The sequence below is a fragment of the Myiozetetes cayanensis genome, unplaced genomic scaffold (genome assembly GCF_022539395.1).
Source record: "Myiozetetes cayanensis isolate MyiCay16 unplaced genomic scaffold, myiCay2020 scf5-8, whole genome shotgun sequence".
Classification (NCBI taxonomy): Eukaryota; Metazoa; Chordata; class Aves; order Passeriformes; family Tyrannidae; genus Myiozetetes; species Myiozetetes cayanensis.
Genome location: NW_026087742.1, coordinates 27,588,110 through 27,605,705, shown reverse-complemented (window position 1 = coordinate 27,605,705; position 17,596 = coordinate 27,588,110). Strand labels below are relative to the sequence as shown.

Below are 17,596 nucleotides of genomic sequence, written 5' to 3'. Positions count from 1 at the left end.
CTTGCTGATCCGGCAGGGAAGCCGTGCTCCCGGGAAAACATGCTGCACTGCTCCGCTGAGTCAGCTCCCGGCTTCCCTCCTCGGGAGCCTGCTGTCCCCCGGCCTCGCCATGGAGAAGGGCACGGGCTCCCTCCCGGCCCTCCGCAGAGCCGCGGCTCCCGCCCCCACCCCTCCTCCTCCTCCCGGGCCGGCATTCACAGCAGGCACAGCGAAGTGACCAGAGAAGGCAATAGCTCACGGAAGGACAGGGAGGAGCGTGAGAGGTGGGCGGGCAGGGACTGCGGAAGGGCCGCCCCTCTCCCTGCCGGGGGCGGTGCTGCTGCTGCTGCTGCGGGAGCGCTTTCGGGAGTGGCGGGACGGGACGGGGCCAGGATGGGCCGGACGGTCGTGGAGCTGTTTTACGATGTGATCTCCCCTTACTCCTGGCTGGGGTTTGAGGTGAGGGGGCGCCAGAAGGAGGGAGGCCCTGCCCGGGGAGCCTCGGGTCTCTGCGGCCGCTGGTGCCCGGCCGGTCCAGGAGGTCGCTCCCGTCGCCGCCTCCCTTTCCGAAGGGCCGCTCAAGGTCACCTCGTCCGACCGGCTGCAGGCAGTGCCCTTCCCTTCTCCCAGTTAGTTTTTCTTGCACCTGTGAGGGTTGTCTGGGTTTCTTCCTCCCGTGTTGAAATCCAGAGACGCCAAGGAGGGTGTCCCATCCAAACAGCAGCATGGCCTGTGCCTGTGCGGGAGTTACTGCTGAACATTTTGCTTCAGAGATAGTTTTGATGTTTAACAGGTGCGAGCGTCCACTCATGAGCTTGATCGTTCCCTTTTTTATTCCTGCTTAGACTTTTACAGTCATGATACAAATGTGGTCCTCTCAGTTTTTCTGAGATCAGTACTCTCTGGCAGCATCCAGAAAAGGCTTTAGGGCTATCACTGATACAACAGAAAAGGATTTATCTGCAGTGTCTGTTTACTGCCTGTTTACCTGCACAAAGCTCTATAGGCACCTCTGACTGTTAATCCATCACTACTCTCTTATGTTGTAGGTTCTCTGCCGGTACCAGCACATCTGGAATATTGACCTGCGTTTTCGTCCAGCGTTCCTTGGTGGCATAATGCAACAAACTGGTAGGCAACATGAAGAGATTAGTTCTGTAGGGAAGCACCTTCTTCACTTGTAGGGCACTAGTGGGCAAGTTCTTGGTGAGTGTAGAGCCCACAGAGCCAGCTTTAAACTAATTTTTGGCACCAGTAACAAATTAACCATAGGATTGTGGAGGTCGGTAGTGATTGAGAAATCACTCACAAAGAATTTCATACTGTTGTAACTACACACCCACATAGACTTTGGCAGTCTGTGCCAAAGTTCATCAGTTCTAAAATACCATAATAATTTGATATGGAGTGTTTTCCTTAAAGTTTTCTGTTGAGTTGAAACCAGAATTAATTTGTGGAACTCTTGTACTCTGTAATATGCAGGAAGGATCAAAGTATGTCCTAAAACAGTACTCATGGCCTTATTAGAACAAATTGATCACTGAGACTTACAAAGCATGAAATTAGTAAGTCTCTACATTGGTTTACCCATGCATTAGGAGTTGTCTGTCTTAAAATCATCTGTCTGAAACAACATAAATCCCTGCTAGGACACTTGTACCTTGGTTTAAAGCTGATTCTGCTATCTTAAAGGGTTGGTCTGTGCAAAACCAAAATAAATCATGTTTAAATCCTAGCATTATCTTTGGAAAAGCTGAGTATGTTTCAGTAAGCCAATATGAAATTATACTCTTCCTTAGGCACATATACACATGAGGTCTAATTTATCCAGTGTTGGTTTGTCCAGTATTATAATACAGTTGGAAATCTCAACAGGACTTTTCCCTTAAAGGTAACAAGCCACCAGCAATGCTTCCAAAGCGTGCCGAATACCTGCTGAAGGATATGAAAAGGATGGCAAAATACTACCAAGTACCTATAAAAATTTCCGGAGATGACTTCCAACGTATCTTTCGTACAAGTAAGAAAGAGACTTAGCTTAGCTGGTATTTCTCATCTCTAACACTTCTGGTTTGAGTTCTGCCTAACAGTAAAGGTGAAAATTAATTCCCTGTCTGCAGCCTTTTTCTGTATCTATGAGCAATATGAAGCCTGTGCATTTTTAACCATAAAAGAAATTTCTGGAGAAGTATGGCTGTGAATGACATTATTCACATAATATCATTGGAGATAACTGTGAATCACCATAAGCTACTATAAATCAACATAAGCTTTACTATTACAGACTGTGGATTTATCAGGCCTGTTACAGAGATCATATTGTTCTTAGGTAGCACTCGTTCAGACTACCTCTGTTCCTGAACCTGTGCCTTGTTTCAGTATGTTTCTCTGTCTCCCCGCTAATCCCAGGCAGTCTTGCGGCCATGCGCTTTATCACAGCCATCGATATGACAAAATCAGAATACATGGAACCCTTATCTAGGGAGTTCTGGATACGTTTCTGGTCACAGGTCAGTATTTTATGAAGCCAACTTTTTGGTCCTTTCTGTTACCCTTCCTGTCCCACATCATTCAGATGCGGAATTCGAGCAAGAGAAAGGAAATGTCTTTTAATGAAGAGTCATAGGAGGAACTTAAGGTCATAGTAGTTCAGGAGCCACTGTGAAAAGAACTAGTTTATGGTCAGTTTAATTTACTTCTTTTAGGTACATATGGTGAGTCCTACAGGCTGCGTGGATCAGTGGTTCCTATCAGAAAAAACTTCCTAGATTAGGTGACTTAATACCTTTCTTAAGGAAATTTCTGCAGTAACTAGTATATTGGTTTTATTTCTATTTTCTTAGAAAACTTGCTTTCAAGTCCAAAGCTGAGCTTTTGTTCTTAAGTACTGATTTACTTATTTTATTCTTTTACCAGCATGAAGATATCAGTCAGCCAGAGAATATACTTACTGTAAGTGTCTTTTTTTTTTGATGCTTCTGCATTTCTGATAGATTCTTATTGGTGACTTGGATCAGTAATAAACATGAAGACAGCTTAATCAAATGGACACTTGGAGTTTTGAAAAATTTCAGGTAGAAAAAAATGGATTTTATTTGCCTAGCAGCTCTGTTTGGAATGTGTTGGGTTTTTGTTGTTGTTGTTGTTGTTGTCATGCTCGTATCACATTCAGAACCAGAGTCCCATTTTTTTTGTTAATTCACGTGGCAAGATACCCAGGATGGGTAATTAGTTATCTATTAATACTGCTTTATTAACAGTCTTGAAAGTACGAACCATTTCTCCAGAATGCTTTGAGGTATTGCTGCTATATGAAATATTCAGGTAAAATGCAACACTTTTGGGAAGCTGACGTTCCATGGAGTGATGGAGCCAGGATGTTAAGCTCAGAGGATGTTATCCTCTTCATGGGCTCTCCTTTCTACATTATTTTATAAATTCTTGGAATATGAAGAAATGAGAGGAATTGTCCACGACTAGTCTCTCCAACGTCCCTAACTGAAATTTGAAACCTGCAGTCTTGCTTTTCCCCAAGTCTCGTCCTTGCACTTCAGTTTCCTCCTAGTGTGCCTTTTTTACCAGAATTACAGCAAAGGTTTGCATTTTCCCTTTTCAAGAGGCAAGATTTAAAGAATATAATTAAACTGTGGTGTGCTAACCCTGGTAGGCAGCAAAGCACCACACAGACACTCACTTCTTTCTTCCCGCTGCCCAGAAGGACAGGGGAATTGGTAAAAAAGAATAAAAGCAAGAAAACTTGTAGGTTGAGATAAAATCAGCAAAAGAGAAGTCAAAGAAGAGTGAAAGAAAACAAAGCAAAGGCCCTCACTCACCACCTCCTGCAGGTAGACTGATGCCCAGCCAGTTCCCAAGCGAAAGGAGGTTAACCTCCTTAAACTCCCTCCTCACTAATTATTGCTGAGCCTGTTGTATGGCATGGTATATCTCTTTGGTTAGTTCAGGCCATCTGCCTTGTGTCATCTTCCAACATGTTGTGAACCCCCAATTTATTCACTGTGGGGGCAGAGTGAGAAACAGAGAATGCCTTGACACTGTGCAAGCACCGTTCATCAACAGCTAAACCAATCAGTATGTTATCAGCATTGTTTTGGTCACAAATCTGAAGCAAAACCATAGGAGCTGCTGTGAAGAAATGTAGCTCCATCCCAACCAGACCCAGTACATAAATATATACAGAACATTCCCACATAGTCTCTTAATACATCATTACTTAAATAAAGCAAGGACATGCAGAACTTCAGAGTCACAGACTTCACACTCAGAAAGATCTTTAATTTAGTCACTGTTTGGCAGTCAGTAAGTATCCCCCTATGTTTATTGAGGCAGACGAGTGGATGTCCTCTTGTTTGCTTGTGACTGTCTTCATTCACCCCTGCAGCAAGTACTAGACTTTCCTCTCTTCTGGAAATTTGCCATCCAGAGGTTGGTAAGGGGTCCCAACCCTTTCATCTGAATCATTATAGGTGAATTTATTTTACACATCAATTAGAAAAATAGAATGTTTTTTACTTGATAACAGTTCCTAGTATTTTTTTACTTCTTTATTTTTGTTAGCAATAACTTCACATAAATTGCTATAGCAGCAATGTATAGTCTGAATGCTGTCTCAGTCTATTTAAGTACTCTTTCTGCCCTAAAATGGTGAGGACCAGATACTGCATCACTACAACCTAATACTTGCAGTGTAAATACTGCAATCTGAACACTCTGGCTATCAAGCATACACAGCATTTTGTTCTAAACCAGTACTACATTTGTTTAATCTCATGTTCAAGCACAGTCAAAAAGAGCTCCTAATCTCCCTGATGTGTAAGTAGGAGAAGGTACAAGAAAACGTGGATGCTAAACAAAAGGAAGTGATTGAAAGAAAGGATCAGTAACACCTGCATGTGCAGGATTACTGGTCCTTTGCAATATTGTTTTTGGAGGGATGTTTGTTTGTTTGGTTCTACTAAAACAAAAAGGCATGCCATTCAGGTAGATGGCAGGCAAGTTAAGTTTTTTGTTTAGTGAAATACTTTATTAAAAGTGATTGTATTATCAGTGTTACCAGATAAACATCAGACCTTTAACTTTGGCTACTTTATCTCCTTCCTGTGTGGCAGAGGCACAGAGGAGGTGAAAAAGATACACCAGAACTGTTTAACAAGCAAAAACACCAGCAACTGTTTAACCTCTGTGAGTTACAGTGTCTTTCATGAAGTCACTTACAGATCCCATGTGGCCACATTTGCCATACAAACTGTTTCTGTCTTGATAGGCTTGAACAGTAAGATTATATTTTTCATAAAACCAATTTGGAGGTTTTGTAATTTATTGTAATTTATTTTGTAATTTATTTATGAGTTATTGTATTACAGTCTCAGCTTAGGGGGTTTTTTTCCCTTTTATGTTTAGGAACTCCTGAAAAAAATGTGCAGATTTTGGAAGTTTAAAATGTCTCTTTTACTTTGTATCTGAGAATTGTTAAATGCCAAAAATAGTTGTGCAAGAAGTGCTTCAAGAGTATTTTGAAATTTTTTTTGCAATAGACCTTGGGTGATAATACTGGGGATTAAATTAATTAGACCATAGTAGGAATTAGAGTATTTACTAATAGGGTACTCCTAATTATATCATCTTTTCTCAGGTTGCCCGACAGGCTGGGCTATCATCCGAGCTCTCCCAGAAGGCACTTGAAATGATTTCATCCCCTACAGTGAAGGACCGACTGAAAGAGACAACAGATGAAGCATTGAAATATGGGGTGAGATGCTTCCTATACCATTGGGCTTCACAGCTATGCATTCCTTCCCTATTATGAATATGGGTAAGCAAGGAACAATGAAGGTGATGATTAGAAAGCACTATACAGACCATCTCTGTTGGGTGCTCTTTTTGAATGTGTGAAAGCTAACTCACTGTTGTTGGTGGTTTATCTCACTGTCATATGGGACAACCAGGTTGACCCATTTAGTTCAGTCCAGCTGGACAGCAAGGAGGAGACTAGTACTATGAGATACCACTTATCACTACTTGAAATAGAACTGTGGATTTATCAGGCTGCTTTTTTTGTTCCTTCAAAAGGGGCACACAAGCTCTGGAGAGTCACCTATTTTCTGATGGCTTCATTAGACTTTATGAATGAAGAAGGTGAAAAGAAGGGGAGGAAAAAAAAGTCAGAGTTATTGGGGTTTATTTCTGAATACTGATGATGTATCTGCAAAAAATTCTCTCATTATAACATTCTCTGTTTCATCTCCATGGTGTTAATAGGCATTTGGGATGCCTGCTGTTGTGGCACATCATAATGGGGAACCTCATCTCTTTTTTGGCTCTGATCGTTTAGAGCTGTTAGGCAACTTTATAGGTGAGTCTACCTAGTAACATCACTTCTGGTTTCATGCTTTCACCCTCTTTTAATGAAATACTGAATGCAGCTGAATAAAACGCTCTTAAGGTCTTTCAAATATTAACTAATGTTGGGTATCCTTCTCTTGGAATGAAACTCTTGACTGAAATCTATCTCAGTACAGTTACAGAGTGACCAAACATATAGTCCTTTTCCAGACAAGAAGTAACTTGAGTTCTCCATCCTCTCTCAGTATGTTTCAAAACTTTTTGCTCCACATGCCAGTCTCAAATTACAACTGAAACTCTTTAGTTTTCAAAGTATTCATATTTAACCTTTTGGTACTGGACATTAGGTCTTGGCTAAGATTAAGACTAATTAAGACTGTGGCTGATGCTGCCTTTTTTTTTTTGTAACGTGTTCATTTTCTATCTTCTTAATAAAAAGCACATTATTACAGCTCCCCAATCCATACCTTGCGTAACTTGTAAGTGCCTACCTACACAAATTTGTAACAGATATTCATATATTGAACATTCTTCTTTTCTACATTTTTTTACATTTTTCTACAACAGAATGCACTCTTTAAATTTTTGAAGAGATTGAAATAGGCTGTGATAAAAAAACTCAAGTCACGGGTTTAATGGGTTAGAGAGCATTTGACTGTTCATCTCAAGATTTGGCACTTGAGAGGGTATGTCACTGGAAAGAGTTATGCACATAACCAGCTCTCACACATTTGCTGAAAAAATTCAGCAGACAATATTAATGTAAATGAATATTAGTCATAGGCTTAAAGAGAAGAAAATTTTTTTTTTGTCTTCTTGAAGGGTTTCTGATTAAATAAAATGAGGGTGAGGAAGATGAGTACCCAACACCCACTACAGTAGTCACTAGTCCTGATCAGAATGTTGTGGCCTGGTTTCTAGTCTCAACTCCAAGGACTTACTCACATTTTCTTTTTGTTTCTCTGACTCCACAGCCTTCCAGCCTCTTTTGCTTTCTTAGTCCCCAGCTTCCCCCCAAAGGAGTCCTAAAAAGAATTGGTTTGACCCTCATGTGCAATACCCCAGACCCACCGGATCTCTCATGTCTAACAGAGGAAAAATTCTTCTGTACAGCTTCAGCTGTTCCTAGACAGTGAAGAATTTATGCAGTTGTCTGAAGCCTTCCAACCCACATATAAATCTGCATTCCATCTCCGTAGTTACCCTTCAAAAGAGTAGGAACAATCATCCTGCTGCAGAAATATGACTGCCCAATTACTCCCGTGTATTAAATTCTAACTGTCTCTTTGTGCTGGTTTGTCTTGCAGGTGAAAAATGGTTGGGACCAGCTCCAAGCGCCAAGCTGTGAAAAGTCCCGGGAACGTATACAAGAAGGAAAATACATATATACACACAGTCAGTCTTCAGTGATTATCTGAATGTATCCAATCTTATGGAGAGATGGCTTTCTGAGCCATAACAGTTAATTTTACAGCTTGATCTCATCTCTAATTAGGAATAATTTTAATGTTTGTCAATGTTACAGTTTGGTGAGGTCTTTACTAATATAAATGTGCTTTTTTTCAACAGATCACAGACTAACATGAAAGATTAAATATTTAACTTCTTTCAGGTCAAACATTTTTCTTTTCTGGTTAGTCCTCTTTTCGTTTACCCTAAAAACATGAAGGTTAAATTGTAATGGGACTGTGATCTCTGGAGTTCTTATGTCTTCCTGCTTGTCCTTTGTAAACACACACACACATACACACACACAAAACCTAAGAGAAGCTGGCCATATTCTTCTTTTATTTTTAAATCCAGTATACTACATAGGCATTAGAAGCATTAGAAGAAGAATAAGGTATTCATGCTTCCTTTTTACTTTGCAGCGTGGCAACTGGAGGGAACACAATTCAAGCCCAAAGAAAAGTCTAGGGAACCAATCATGTATTTCAAAAGGAACTGTCCCCATCCCAAACAATATTTTGTACACCTTGCTCTGCAGTGACTGACATTTGAGGAAACCACCATACACATGCATTCTTGGGCACCAATCCCAGACCGTGCAGGGGGTTTTTAGTTAATATAAGTTTTACAATAATGTCTTCGCAGGACAGTGTTGATCACCATGTAAGTTTAGCTGGTAACTGAACCAGACTGTATTTTACTTCCTCAAGGACACCCTAATTACTGCCTATCCAAAGGTGATTTGGGTACGGCTATGAGGGACTTCCCATCACGTAGTCTGCAGAGGAAAAGGTGTGCAAACAATAAAATTAAGAAATTTCCCATGGAAACAGTTTGATCCTGCCCTGTATTGGCTGAATTGGAATAACACATTGAAACTAATTTGATTTGTCTGAAGCTTGATTTCTCAATGATCCCAGGCTGTCTCTGATGCATCACTGTATGAAGCAGAAGAACTAGCAGCAGCTGGAATTTTGGTTTTTGTCTTTTTCTGAACTTTAAGGTAAAGCATGTTCACACTTGTTCACTTGAACAGCAAATCCTGGAACAAAGCATCAGGAAAAAAGACTGTATCTTTCATGTTCTTACAGCTGTAAGTGTTGTGGGAGCATCATGTTCCCCCATCCACAATTTTGCCTTCTTACACCTCCTATAATTTAAGAACTCCTTCCTCCTTTCTACTAGTGCACCCATTAGTCTTTGGGCAGATCCAACCTGGAACTTAAGGAAATCTTTGAGATACAAGAGGAGTTAGAATGACATGTATGTGGGTACCATAGGCTTCTTTGAGTCCCCGAAGCCATGTTACAGAAATTTTGTACCACTTCTCTCCTGAAATTTGCTTGTCTCCAACCTGTGCTATCAAACTGATAAAATGGAATGACTAAAACATCACTTTAAGCCAGTAGTGCTGTCTCAAAGTGGGTAAAATGCCCTTTTGTGGAAGTAATGAACTCTGATGAGAAACTGGTGAGAAGTCAAGGAACATCCGGAGATAATCTCAAGCTAAAAGCCAGGGTCTCATGAAACTTAATCATTTGAACCAGACTGATTGAAAAATAACCAGCCTTTGTGGCAGAATGTTGTTGATTTAGCAGATGTACCAAAAGAGATGATCTTACAGACTGCGATATATTTCACAAAACTATCTTAAAGGCCCTTAGACCTACTTCAATTCAGTGGAAACTAAATGCTTTTAGCACCTTAGGTACTAAAATAATACTTAAAACACTACTGAGATAAGGAAAATACAAACTCAGGATTTTCCTTCCATTGCTTAGTGCCTGTAATAACCACCAGTAAATGCAAAACCACAGCCTTTGCATTTATATCAGTGAGTTTGCAAATTGTTGCAATTCTGACTGTTTACATACTTTGAGCAAAATTTGCCTGTTTGGGAGCAGAACTCTGATGGAGTTCTGCCTCTTGTTCAGACAACCTTGCTCCAGGGTTACAGAGCACAAGCAGGGTAAACACTCTGGTGAGTACTTCAGTAAACACCAGCTGGCAGCTACTCTGTCATGCTCAGTACTTATCTTTGTTGGAGCATGCATTACAGTAGTCTCAGTGATGAGTAACAGCTTCTTTACCTGGCTTCCCTTTCTGCTCTCTTGTGGCACCAGTGGCCACCACCACAGGGAGTGTTGGTGACTGAATGGTGACTGCTTATCTGAGTGCTCTGAATGCCACAAGGTGGCAGGGTAGCTAAAAGCTGAGCATTGAAAAAACACTGAGGATCTAAACATCAGTAATAAGAACTACCAGCTGTTTAGGAACATTTAGGAATAGCTGGAAGAATTTTCTTCTATAAAGATGATACCCCTTTTACTTCGCTATATACCAAACTGGTTCCTGAGAGCCTCACATCCACACCACTTTCAAGGCAGCATGTTGTTTAGCTGTCAGGCCAGAGAAGATACTGAGCAAGGAAAAGAATATCGAGTGAAAAGAGACACTTGGCAACACAAGCAAAACTGAACTATGAATTGTAGGAACAAACCTGAAGGTGTGTTCCCCCGCTTTGCTATATTATAGATCTCTCAAGGAGATCAGGTCCCACTTCCCACGTCTGGAAAAGCTGTGAAAGTGGCGTGGACAAGTAGGTCCCAGCCATGCTAGGCTAAAAGCAAACAAGCAAGTGAATAGGTAGGCACAACATCACAAAATAAGCAAAAGGAAGGGGTTCTGTAGAGTAATGAAACTATAAGTAGCAGTGGATAGACACAGAGAAAGCAAGATTGCATCTGAGCAAAGGAAACTGAACAATCAAAGAAACAGAAGAGAAAAAGACAGTGCCTAGATTAGAGCAGAGAGCAGTGTCTCCATGGGAAATTATGTTCCCCGAGAGGGAGGAGGCAACCAAGAAAGGGAGAGCTAGGTACATTAGGCAGGCCGTGGAACATGGTTTGGGGAAGAAGGTATAGGATTAACTCTGTTTACTGTGGAGCTGCATAATAATTGCTATACTGTTTAAGTGAGGCCAGGGAGGGCCCAGGGCCTGCCTCCATCCTGAGCCAAGGGCTACAGTGCTCCTCCACGTCCATTACCTGTGCTCCTCACCCAGTGTGCACCGAGACAGTCCTCCAGCGGTGACATCACACACAGCACAAAATGGAGGCCTGCAGAACAAGGCAGTTCTTTAACCTCCCTCTGCAAGCACCTTCTCATTTCCCTTTCAACCCTCAGCAAGCAAAACCTCCTAAATAAATTTCTCTCTTTTCTCCCATCTTTATCTCTGTGCAAGTGAGAAGGAAATATTTTATTAAAGCACTTACTGGATTATGGTGCTGAGCATCTGCTTTGCTGCCTTTTCCTTTTCCAGTGGAGCCAGCAACGCTGCTGGAAGGAAGCAACCTGCTTCCTAGAAGGGAACCAAGCACAGAACAATAAAGCAATAATCAAGAGGGTATCCCAGGAGCTGCACATACAGCTGGTTTTACCCCCATCTTTTCACAGATCTGTGACTCATCCACAGGTAAGAGTGAAAGGAATGTACCTATGCCCAACTTGACTAATGTTACCTTGATCTATTTCTCGTTCTAGCTTGAAACATGAGGGAAATTACTATTTTCATTTAATTCATTCATTCATTCATTCATTCATTCATTCATTCAAAAAAACCATTGGCCACTGGTTCCAGACTGTTTCAATACCACAGCTCTTTGGCTTCTTGCCTAAAGAAGCTACACCTATAGCTATCTAATGAGTAATAAAGGCATTCTCCAACCTTCACAAAGGTTTTCATCAGTTTTTAATTTCTGTACCAGTCTAACAGTTTTAAATACAGCAGGTTCCAGTAAGTGCCAATTCATGCAGTCAAGCTAAGAAATGCCATTACTGAATACATCTGTGCAACCTGAATGCCTTGTCTCTAAAAATATAACACTAGAAGTGTTACAGAGAGTTATAGCTGAATTTATGTCCTGCCCTTGAGGCTAGGAGGAAAGTCACCTCTGCCTCATGTGATATGCACTGGCATATGAGACATGTTGGTACTTTAAAGCCAAATCAGAAAATATTTTGGCAACAGCAGCTCTCTACATCTTTATCTGGGAGCATGACTACAGACTGCTGACACCTCTTTTTCCTTTTCTGTAACATTTTCCTCTTAATCTGAAAGGCAATTTGGAGAACCCAAGAATGTGTACATGGGTTAGGAATTCTGGAATCGTTCAGTGTAAGACCTAGATTTACAGTGGGCATGTCTTATGTTTCTCTGTAAAAAACGTAATCAATTCAGTCTGATTTTACACAGTGCATTAACTGTGGGTGAATAGTTACTGTACAGCTCAGTAAAGGGCAAAACTAAAACACCAGGATGCCTCTCTGTGTCCCAAGGGGCTTTCTTTGCTTTCAGTTTAGTTTAATGCTGGCATTTCTTCAGTTTATTATGTTCAGTTATGGATAATTACAGTTCTTCCTTTTGCATAGATTAACCCAAATTACCAATATTCATTTAAATGTCATATTGTCTAGGATATTAACATGTATTGCCACACCTGATCGTGTGGTAATTAGTCTTCTGTCGGGACTGAATGTAGTAAATAAATAGAAAATTTTTAGTATTAGCAAAAATCAAAAGAAATGTATCATCCCTATGATTTTCCTTCATTTTTTTTAGCACAACAAATTGGTCTTAATCCTATCTTTTTCTAGCTCAAGAACTGTCAGAATTCCTGGAAATAAATTTTCAAATTCCTAAGGGCAGGATTTCGCCTTGTGCTTAGAGAATGCAGGCTTGACTCTGCTACCTCATGTACCTCACACATTCATGTAACTACATCTCTGCAGTCTCCTGATTAGATGAGTTGATTTCAACTGATCAGAAAAGTATCCATAATGTTTTATCCCTTTTAACTATGGCTCCCTTAGCATAAATCAGAAGCCCACATACAAACTTGCAGGTTTGTTGGTGTACCTGTATATAGGTTTGGGTTTTTTATACATATGCACTGAAGATATAAGAAAAGATACCGTGCAGCAAAAAATCACCACTCCTGCAGGGTGCAGCTGTCTGACCATGCCAAGGTACCGAGAAACCACAGTGAAGTTTTGCAGTACGAGTATCAGATCATTGCCACTGACAATGCAGTCTGTAAAACCTAAAAATTATGTTGAACTTTATATTGCATTCTCTGCAATGATTATTCTTGGTGATGCATGACTTACATAGTTGTGGGACAATAAGGAGTCAGCAGATAGGGAAACTATCTTGGGAAGAGCAGCAGAGGCCACTGGAAGCATCCATCTTTCTCACACCTGCCTGTTCTCAGGTGTGTTGTGCCACAAAGGCAATAGGAGTGAATTTGTGAGCGGAGCTGTGGCCCACTCAGGATAATCCCAGAAATACGTGGAAATGGTAACCTGGACAATGTCATGGTGATACAACTGAAAACCCTCTGTGAGGCACAAAGCAACTACTGCCTTTATGGTGTCATTTCCAGATCCCTTCCAAAAGAGACAATTTCATGGTGTTGGGCCTCCTGGCCTTACAGTATTTTTTTATCACTCTTGCTCTGAGCTGATGACACTGAACTCCTTCTTCCAAGCTTTCAAAAGAAGGACCTATTGAAGCTCATTCCTCCCTTCTGCTTCGTAGCAGCAGCTCATTAGTTGTCTTCTCTTGTGAAGGTCCCCGACATGCTGCTTTTTTGTATTACCACATTTAACACCTTTATGTCTTTCCTTCAGAACAAGCAATATTTGTATATGGCACCCCAATTCCTAATTGTGGCATATGGCATGGCTCTCCTCTTCCTCTGCATGATCAATAATTCCACTTGTTTTTCCTGTTCTCCCAGTGTTTCAACACCAGTGCCTTGGATTCTTTTGTGTCTCTAAGTATACAAGCACTCATGCTGTGAGTTGTTCTGCAAAGGGGAGAAATCTTACAAACATCTCATAGAACTGAGGTCTCTGCAGAACATCTGACAGCATCACATCCTCAATGCTGTTGCTAAGATACAGACTATTTTAGGCAGGGATCTGATGGCCACTATTGATATCTCATATAGGGCGGCTGCGGAGACTGAGACCTAACTCTATCTTCAAAGTAAATTGGCTCCACTTTCTGACGCTTATCTTTATCAATGATCCCTTTTCACACAATCCCTATAAAGATTTCACTGTCCCTTCCAACCAACTCTCTCACTTGCCATACACATAATCCCTAGTATATCTTACCATCTCAACATGTTCCTATTCCAGCCTTTTGGCAACAATTGTTAGGTTTTGCCTTTCACAGTTTCTAATGACTTCCCAAACTCAAAAGCTTAGTCTTCTCAATCATACTTTCCCAAAATCTTACACAGTCCTCCCAGCCTCTTCCTCAGAAACAGGCTGAAACTAATTTAAATTTTCCCTAAGTTTAACTTTAGGCTGATTCTCAACATGAAATGCTTTATTCCAAACCTGTTGATTTTAACAAAGTGAAACAACTGCAAACAGGGTCTGAGATCAGTGCAGGTGATACAACCTCAGCAGCAGGTAATGCAATAGTTCTCCCTACTATGGGACTGAAAAGAAGACTATAATCATCTCTCTGCACTGTGAATGGGTCCAAGCTGACTTTAATCAACTACTTCAGTTTTAATCAAGTAAGACTGAATAAAGAGCCCAGCCAAAAAAAGCTCAGTGCAGGTTAGCTACCCAATTACCCCCGTTCTGAGAAGCATACTGCTTTGTTCAGGAAACACTGTTTCTATAATTCCCATATCCAAACTGTCTAGTTTATTAAGAGGTATTGGCACTGATTCAGAAAAGCAACCATAGCTCTCCACAGAAACACATTCATTCTTTGCAGTCTACAGTAACTCTTTCTGCAATATGTACAGCACTATTTATTCATGCTACTGAAACATTCTCTCCCCATTACAGTTTCCACGCCAGTGTCTCTCCCCATTTCTCTATCACCTACCTATGCTTCTCAGATCTTAAGTACAGCATACAAAGGAGGTAGCTCAACCTCCCATACACTTCTAGAAGCGTAAGTAGAGGATTTTTTCTTTTTATTCTTTCTTTTTTTACCTGGTGAGCTAGAAGTACTGGGTGTGCAGTCACTGTCATCCAGCCACATATTCTGAACCATTGAATCCTGTTTTGGAGGGCCCTCAAGAGAGCACGTCAGCTCCTGGAGAGGGCAAAGAAGACGTGTTTTAATAATGCACTTGGTAAAATCAGGCAGGGTAGCCTCTGTTTGTTAGAGATCATACACCCACCCTGTCATTCTCCTCTTCCTCAGATGCTCCATTTTCCCTTAATCCACTACAACAACTGCTTACACTGGATGAAGAACGTGAGAGTGGCTGCATCACACAGTATCCTGAAGTCTGACTCCTGAGCATTCTGTGAAATGCAAGCATTCAATATCATCATGCTTATTGTTACACATAGGCTTAATTTTTTGTGGCATAACTTTATTATACAGCAATCAGAAACAGTAAGAAGAAATGATTCATCCACAGCTAGTTCTTCCACCTAGGAACAGAACACAGGTGAACTGGCTTGCATACCCTAATTTCTAGTTGCTACACCATTTAGTAGAAACACCACTTCTTTCTCTCCATGCTGGATAACTGTATGAAAGGACAAATCTAACTGAACTTTTAAGTCACAGACTTCAGTGTAGTTAAGTGGAGTGAGCCAAACCACCTGCATTTAAGTACCAAATACATCTAGACATTCATTAAAATCAACAGATGCCTTATTTTGGAGATCAGAGACTTAGAAGCCTAAATATAATATGAAGAGATCTTAAAATGAGTATAAAGGGCAGGCAAGACCCAGTCTAGGCTGCCCATTCCCACAGCCACTATCAGGCTATCACGTTGAGTCTTATGTGAAATTCCAGACAGAACAAAGGGACTATAAAAAGCCCACTTTTCATGCCATAGAGCTTATAAATTGTTACCACTAGTTTTCTGGACAGGTGTAACACAAGGAGGCAGGAAAGCATACAGACATTAATCAGTATTATAGAACAGTTAACTAAGAAAGTTTAACACAGCAATGAGGAGGTAGAAAGAAACAACTGAGATCTGTGTTATTGCAGGCTGTCTCAGCATCAAACTATTTAGGATCAAGTGCCAAGCTCTTGCACGGACATGTCAGAACCTTCCTCCTGCTTACAAACAGGAACACACCTAGGTCAGATTCCCATCCTGGTGATTTTCCATGTGCCAAGTTGCCTGTAGATCGGCTCCTTTAGGTCCATCCCACTAAACTTTTAGCTCTCACAGGGTCATTCATCAGGGACATTCAAACCAAACTGTATTGGATCACTATACCACTACTTTCTCAAATGACACAGACACTGAGGTAGCCCAGTGCATGTTTCGTATCTATCAAGATAGACCCTTAAGGTCAGCTCTTCCCAGCTCAGAATTTATGATCCACTGCTTACAGTCATCTAGGAGATATAGCAGTCCATGAGGTTGACACGCTTACATGGTAGAAGGTGCACTGTGCATGTAAGCATAAAATTTATGGGGAAATATCACTGTTTGCATAAGGCTAGCCAGTAAGGGAGCGATGAGTGCTTAAAAATGTTAAGAAATATAAAAAAAAGCTAAGAGAGGCAAGAAAGATAAGACACTTTTAACATACTAAATATATTTATTCCTTCAGAAACACTGCAAAATGTGGCCAATCTTGACCTACAAGCAGTAATGAAACCTAAAGTCCCAGGCATATTCCATGCCAGCATGCAACAGGGAGAACAGTAAAGATAAGGCCAATATAGGCCAAAAATATTTCCTCTAATTTAGGAAACATATTTTGGAGGAAATGAAGGCCAACATGCTTCTCCCTCAGCAGAGCAAACAATAACATGAATTTAAGTGAACTGGGATCTAGATTTCCACAAAGTATCTGCTTCTCAGCATCTTTCCTCAGCAGGTTTCTCCATCCTCGTTCTGTTCTCTGCACTGCATTTCCTGACTTATGTAATTCAAAGGCACTAGAGGCAGAGGTGGAAACATGTTCCTCTGCTCTTGCCTTCTGCAGGCCAAGCTATTCTTACTCATCTGAAGGGAGGGGAGGGGAAGAAAAGGGGTCGCACTCAAGGTGGCCTCCGTTCCCCATCATTAGCAGAGGCTGGTTCAGTGGCTGCTGATTGGGCAATGGGAAGAGCATAAAGCCAAAATGCTCCTACAGGAGCTATCTGTCCATCTCTCTCTCCCAGAATTCCTGCTCCAGGAACTGCCAGTGGAGCGTTACTTGGTGCCACTTGGTCTCTCCACAGTCCTTGAGGTCCTCTAAGTACGTTCATGCTCCTCTTAGCCAGGACTCTCATTTCACCCCAAAAGTCTTGCCAGTATCTTCAGTGAGGTAACCAATGACTGAGTAGCATCCGGTCCACTCCTGATTGGCTTGATGTCCCCACTCAGATGTGTCTGAGGAGGGAAAACACACATACAAAAAACCCATGTACTTTTCCTAGGATATGGACATATACAGTACAGTGCTTGATTTTTCAGATGCAACCCAGAAAGTTGTCTGTTCCTGAGGAGTTCTGCTACTTGGTTACATAGGCTGGGTTAATTTTTTGAGTCTGTCCCTTGGGAAGAAGGATTATTTGGAAGGCTACCTGGACAGAAGAGCAGAAAAACTAAGGACACTTGTCCCTGCACGTGAGAGAGAAGACACCATTAGCTCAAGTGAACAATGCAGTTTCATGGATTGCAGGCTGATCACTGCAGAAGGATGCGTTGAAAACAACATGCAAGGACAGAAAGTAAGTGCTGCTTTGTCTCTTCTGTAAATTAATTAATTTATAATTTATGCATTCCATTGGCATTTATTTCCAGGC

At 41.2% G+C, this 17,596-nt stretch overlaps 2 protein-coding genes across 13 annotated transcripts in view; one reads left to right on the top strand and one right to left on the bottom strand.

Annotated features, from left to right (window-relative positions):
• The first annotated feature begins 293 nt into the window (after positions 1–293).
• Positions 294–7,976, top strand: GSTK1 (glutathione S-transferase kappa 1). Its single transcript, XM_050331789.1, has 8 exons — positions 294–438; positions 1,029–1,110; positions 1,871–1,999; positions 2,389–2,489; positions 2,896–2,931; positions 5,630–5,746; positions 6,256–6,349; positions 7,647–7,976. The coding sequence occupies exons 1-8, from the start codon at positions 373–375 to the stop codon at positions 7,685–7,687; spliced, it is 666 nt and encodes a 221-aa protein (XP_050187746.1). The 5' UTR covers positions 294–372; the 3' UTR covers positions 7,688–7,976.
• A 124-nt stretch (positions 7,977–8,100) lies between these two features.
• LOC126648576 (rap1 GTPase-activating protein 1-like) overlaps positions 8,101–17,596 on the bottom strand; it is a 45,291-nt gene continuing 35,795 nt past the window's right edge. For 8 of the 12 annotated variants that reach the window (XM_050331754.1, XM_050331753.1, XM_050331748.1 and 5 more), the window contains 5 exons: positions 15,006–15,132; positions 14,815–14,917; positions 11,064–11,149; positions 10,836–10,907; positions 8,101–8,830 (listed from right to left, as the gene is read on the bottom strand). In XM_050331754.1, the coding sequence (XP_050187711.1) occupies positions 10,884–10,907; positions 11,064–11,149; positions 14,815–14,917; positions 15,006–15,132 (340 nt within the window). In that variant the 3' untranslated portion in view covers positions 8,101–8,830; positions 10,836–10,883. Of the gene's footprint in view, positions 8,831–10,835; positions 10,908–11,063; positions 11,150–14,814; positions 14,918–15,005; positions 15,133–16,381; positions 17,181–17,596 lie in introns of those variants that run through there. The other 4 variants (XM_050331755.1, XM_050331759.1, XM_050331756.1 and 1 more) reach the window with 1 other exon arrangement.